Source organism: Liolophura sinensis, chromosome 1 (assembly GCF_032854445.1).
Source record: "Liolophura sinensis isolate JHLJ2023 chromosome 1, CUHK_Ljap_v2, whole genome shotgun sequence".
Lineage (NCBI taxonomy): Eukaryota > Metazoa > Mollusca > Polyplacophora > Chitonida > Chitonidae > Liolophura > Liolophura sinensis.
In genome coordinates this window covers 82,540,762-82,545,928 of record NC_088295.1, presented here as the reverse complement: position 1 = coordinate 82,545,928, position 5,167 = coordinate 82,540,762, and the positions used below count along the sequence as shown (strand labels likewise).

At 41.8% G+C, this 5,167-nt stretch overlaps 1 protein-coding gene across 1 annotated transcript; it reads right to left on the bottom strand.

Moving 5' to 3' along the window:
• Positions 1–1,878: 1,878 nt before the first annotated feature.
• On the bottom strand, positions 1,879–4,278 carry LOC135464714 (uncharacterized). Its single transcript, XM_064742230.1, has 2 exons — positions 4,170–4,278; positions 1,879–2,687 (listed from the first exon to the last, which is right to left on the bottom strand). Exons 1-2 carry the CDS (start codon positions 4,276–4,278, stop codon positions 1,879–1,881), a joined length of 918 nt encoding a protein of 305 aa, XP_064598300.1.
• Positions 4,279–5,167: the final 889 nt, after the last annotated feature.

Here is a 5,167-nt window from a genome sequence, read left to right as displayed (position 1 = left end):
TGTCATTATACCCTAGGAGCTCATTTTCATGTATCATTTTGAAATAGATTGCGAAGATTTAATCAGAATTCAGCCCATTGATGTTGATGGGAGTGTATGTACATAAACGACTGCTAATTTTAACACTGGACTATTAAATCGATCCATTTTTGTTTTATGCTGTATATGTTTTTGCGTTGCTTGTTTACATGTTTCAGGGAAAACAGGTGTCAGATCGGGATGTATGATCTGTAGTTGTGGAAGATATGTCCATTATGGCGCATTTTACCTTTTGTTGCTATTTTGGTTGGCGTCCATGGAGGTTTAGTGCTTTTCAGCTCGAAATTTACACACATGCAATATGGTTCTTTGTTCTTTTAGGGCTTGAAGTTGTCAGTGGACAACTTCCACCGTCACAGTACAGTGTAATGTGATAATAATGTTGTATGTATCAAAGTGGGACGTGGTTTAATGGTTGAGGCGCCTGTCAGTCACTATGATACATGGGCCGGGTTCAAACCCAGCGTTATGCAGGAATTTCATAAATTCCCCGTGCTCAATGCTCATGGGGATTTGGTGACAGTAAGTGGTCTAAGATGCTTGTGGGCGTATGTGTACGTAATATGTGGGAAAACTTGTCAATAACTGGCTGTACATGTGTGTCAATGTTTTTTGTGGGGCACTCCTGTTTCCTCAACCCTTCAAACTGACCGCCGTCGTGTAAATGAAAAAGTTAATTAAATAAACAAATATATCTCGGAATCAGTCATATAACGCCATTTTTAGCACAGCGTAATGACCCAGGAGTCTCTCACCAATGCGGTCGCTGTGAGTTCAAGTCCAGCTCATGCTGGCTTCCTCTCCGGCCGAAAGTGGGAAGGTCTGTTAGCAACCTGCGGATGGTCGTGGGTTTCCCCCGGCTCTGCCCGGTTTCCTCCCACCATAATGCTGGCCGCCGTTGTATAAGTGAAATATTCTTTACTACGGCGTAAAACACCAATCAAATAAATATAACCCCATTTTGTCATCAAGCACAGTAGACAGCTCTGTCCCTTATGTATAACAGGCTCGTGTTAAGTCAGTAGCGGGATGTGAGTAGCATCTACATGTATGGCAGTGTTCACCACAGAGAGTGTGTCTTGTTATAGGGACTGATACACGACGTAAGACGTTTTATTTCCGGGTAACATAAATCGCTTAAGGTGAGATCACTAGATCACAGACCGTGTTCCAATTCAGATCCAATCCAGTTTACTTATGCTATGAAGGTTTGTGGCACGGTCATGATGACATTTGGTGGATTGTCTCAGTTTTCATCAACCTTCTTTATCGTCATTCGTCATTATGTAAATGAAATTACATCATTCATATACAAAATGAGCAATTCATATCGAGTTACGTGGATTCTACGCAGACAGGTTGCATAAATCGTCCAAAGCATGTGGTAAAACTTGATTTAGCTGATATTTTAGTGCCAGTAATAGTGCATGGCCTCATGGTTGAAAACTCTATTTTTGTTCATCGGTAAAATAATGTTATTTATTCAGTTTCAAATCATCTTCCACTTCTGAACATAAATGTTGGATTGACAGCAAGAAAAGAAATACTTAATGATAAGATTTATTCAATTAAAAAGTAAGCCTAAAGGTACCTAAAACTAATTGTAGCTGCAATGCGAATGAAGAATGATCTTGGAGTACTAGTAATATGTGGTGTACAAGATTGTTGGACGCTTTGTAGATATTGGACACGCCATCAAATCAGACTCTTCGCGTTTTGAAAGTGATAAAAGTCAAACAATTGCTGCATGGTGTGGTGCACGCATGCAAGTAGTTTCAAACGAACACCAAATCCGTGTTTTCCTAGCACACAGTTTTCATACTTCTGTTTGGGGCGACCTTAGAAGTTGCTATACGTGGCTGGTGGAGGCGTGATGGGACGGTGGATATGGCGATACACCATGACACAGACTTTAATTATGGACAAAAGGATCGCCACAGACAATAGTGTTGCAGTGAATGCCGATGTAGCTAAGGCTGTCTCTGTGTCGAAATGTTTACTCATTATACCTGCGAAGGCCACAATTATAACAATGTACGGGCTGAAGGTATATCGTGTGTACTTGTCGAGGACAGTGTTGTCGAGAACAGACCAGAGCAGGACCTCCACCGATACAATGGACAGACTGATGATGGCGGCCGTGGACCCTTCCAGATCGGCTCGGTACTGTAGCACCATGGTGAAGTTCAGAAGGGTTGCTATGGTTACCCAAGTGGCGTACATAGCAACGGCGTTTTGGACGAGAAAGCGAGTAAGCCACACGTCTCGGCTCAGACCCGCCTTGACCATTTCTGGGATGCATCTGACCAATCGTCCGAAGGAGACGAAGAGCACGAGGTATAAGAAGAACGGGATGAGAGCAATGAGTGCCAGCGCGGCAATGATATACTGACGGTCCCACAGAAATAACCAGACGATGTTACAACAGTTAGACACGCTATAAAAAATGAACATTATAGGTGGCACGTAGTCCACGGAGAGGTACAAGTATGTCCCCGCCTTCTTTCGGCACAGAGTTGATAGGGCGTAGATGAAGAACAGGGCCTGCCATGTATATATGGCACCCCAAATGGAGAACGTCCAGCCAGCAGGTGTGACTGCTGTCTCGAAAACAGCCGAGATGTCCCCAGTGTTGTTTAGAAACAGACCTGCAAAATTATATTACATGTATATATATACAGATCAAATATCAAATGCTGTTAAATTTATTTATTTATTTATGTACTAGTATTTATTATTTATTTATGTACTAGTATTTATTATTTATTTATGTACTAGTATTTATTTTATTTGTGTTTTTGGTCGTACTCAATAATATCCCGCTGATACGACCAGCATTATGGTGGGCTTAAAGCGGGCACAGCCTGGGGGAAACCCACAACCATGCATCCGCGGGATTCCTACGACCCCCTACGACTGGAGAGGAAATAGGCCGTCATGAGTTGAACTTGAACTCAAAGCGGTCATATTAGTATTGGCGAGAGGCTGCCGATTCATTGTGCTGCACTAGCACTTGAACCGCTATAGGCCACAAAGTCCCCAGAATCCTGTTTAAGCGATACTGTATTTAACGCATCAAAGTCAGCTCAATCAGGGTGGAGTTGCTTCACAATATATTTAAACTAATTTGTGCAAATGTTGTTCAGTAAACCTTCTAAGAAATCATCTTTGAACACTTAACCTTGGATAAACGTGGAACTTTTTTCTGTTTTGTTTTTTTATTTCTTTGGGGGGGAGGGGGATGATCACTTTTATTTGGATTGAAATCCGCAATGCTCAGCTGTAAACTGTGATTGATAGGCTTTCTGTTATTTCTGTTATATGTATATCAAAAATTTAGTACCGTATATATATATAACTCGTTGCAGAGTGGAGAACATCGGCTACACCATATTTTATAGTCGAATAATGTTGCCATGTAGGATGGAAAGACTTAATAGATCTAAATATAAAGAAATACATGAAAACATACAGTAATGATAAACCAAAATCAGCCAGTTATTAGTCTTTCTTCTGTGGTGACTAGACCGGCCCGGATAGCACAGTTGGTAGAGCGTCCGCTTCGGGACTGGTAGATCCAGGATCAATCCTTGGTCGAGTCACACCTAAGACTTTAAAAGAGGAAGTTGTAACTTCCTCGCTTGGCGTTCAGCATGAAGGGGATAGTGCAACGACTGGTTGACCCGTATCAGTATAATGGCTCGGGCGGGGCGGCTTACTTGCCTTCGGTAAGTCGTCTCAGTGATGCAGCACTAAATAAAAGAGCGGTGGAAATCCGTCCTGCAACAAGGAGGCACATTACACGTGCATGCACCCTAATGATTCCTTCGTCGTCATATGACAGAAAAATTGTTGAGTACAACGTTAAACCACTCTGAGGTGACTAAGCACGAGAATAGCGCGAATAGCGCTGCGTTCACGCGCTTTCCGTGTGATAGAGGGCATGATGTTCGCGGGGGACATGGTTCTGTTAAAACAGCGCCCTTCGCTTGATCGCAAAGGTCGCGATCAAAAATGGACGCCATCGGCCAGCGTATCTAAACAAATTAGACACTCTGAGCAATGCCTTAAAGGCCACGTTTTCCACATGTAACATAAATTGTAGCTTTGTGCGTTGACGTTTAACCTACCAATCTGCTGACCCACAGAGCTGGACAAGGCATTTATTACAACCGTCAGCAGGAAAATCAGTAATGCGCCTAGGATAACGGCTATCCTCAGAGGAGAGTGGGACGCCATCTTCACAGATGCTGCAATAAAGCATAAAGATCAAGTACAGTTATCTATACAGAGAAATTGTGAGTACTTTCTAGTGAAACAGACGGAGACGTGTAAAAACGCTCTGGTCTTTCTATAATGTAGGTGTGACATGATGCATTTGTAATGCAGAAAACACTTAATCGACGCGCTCGTGTGCTACTCTCCTCATGCAGCGGCCCGTACTCTTGTCGGCGATAGATTCGAATGGTCTGTCGTGGAGAGAGTAACCTTTTGCTCGCAAGCTGATAATAGAAGGCTCGACATTGTATCTTGTGTATGGGAATTGGTTATGTCATATTTTCCCTCTGATGCAGAAGAATCCCCAACTACGGATCAGCCAACGCTTCACGTGTTGTTCATCGACTCAACTGCCATATACTTTTCCTGATCGATCTTACATTTTAATCACATTTCAAGTTGTCAGGCAGTGTTGGTCAACTGAAAATATTCAGGGCAGACCAGTTATACAACTATACAATTCCCAGGTCAAAGTTTAAAGCTTTTGTTATCCATTGCCCTTTGACCTAAAGGAAGACTACTACACACGCATGACTTGTACACGTTAGACCAATTCTGTGGTACTTATATAAATAATGAAAAATGATTTTAATGGAGTTACACATTTCTTACCGCATGCTTATTAGTAGCTTTTTGTTTCTGAATAGAAAATTATGTGAAAGGCATTACATTGTGTACGGTTAGCTTTCAGTTATGTCTTAATATGTCTTTCTGTAAATTCGGTACTTTCAAATTCTCTGAAACCAGACTATCTAAATTATTTAGATCACACAAATAATGAACATTTAGTTTTTACCTTGATGTATATTTATCATTAGCTAAATGCATGCAGAAAGTCAAGGATGGAAAT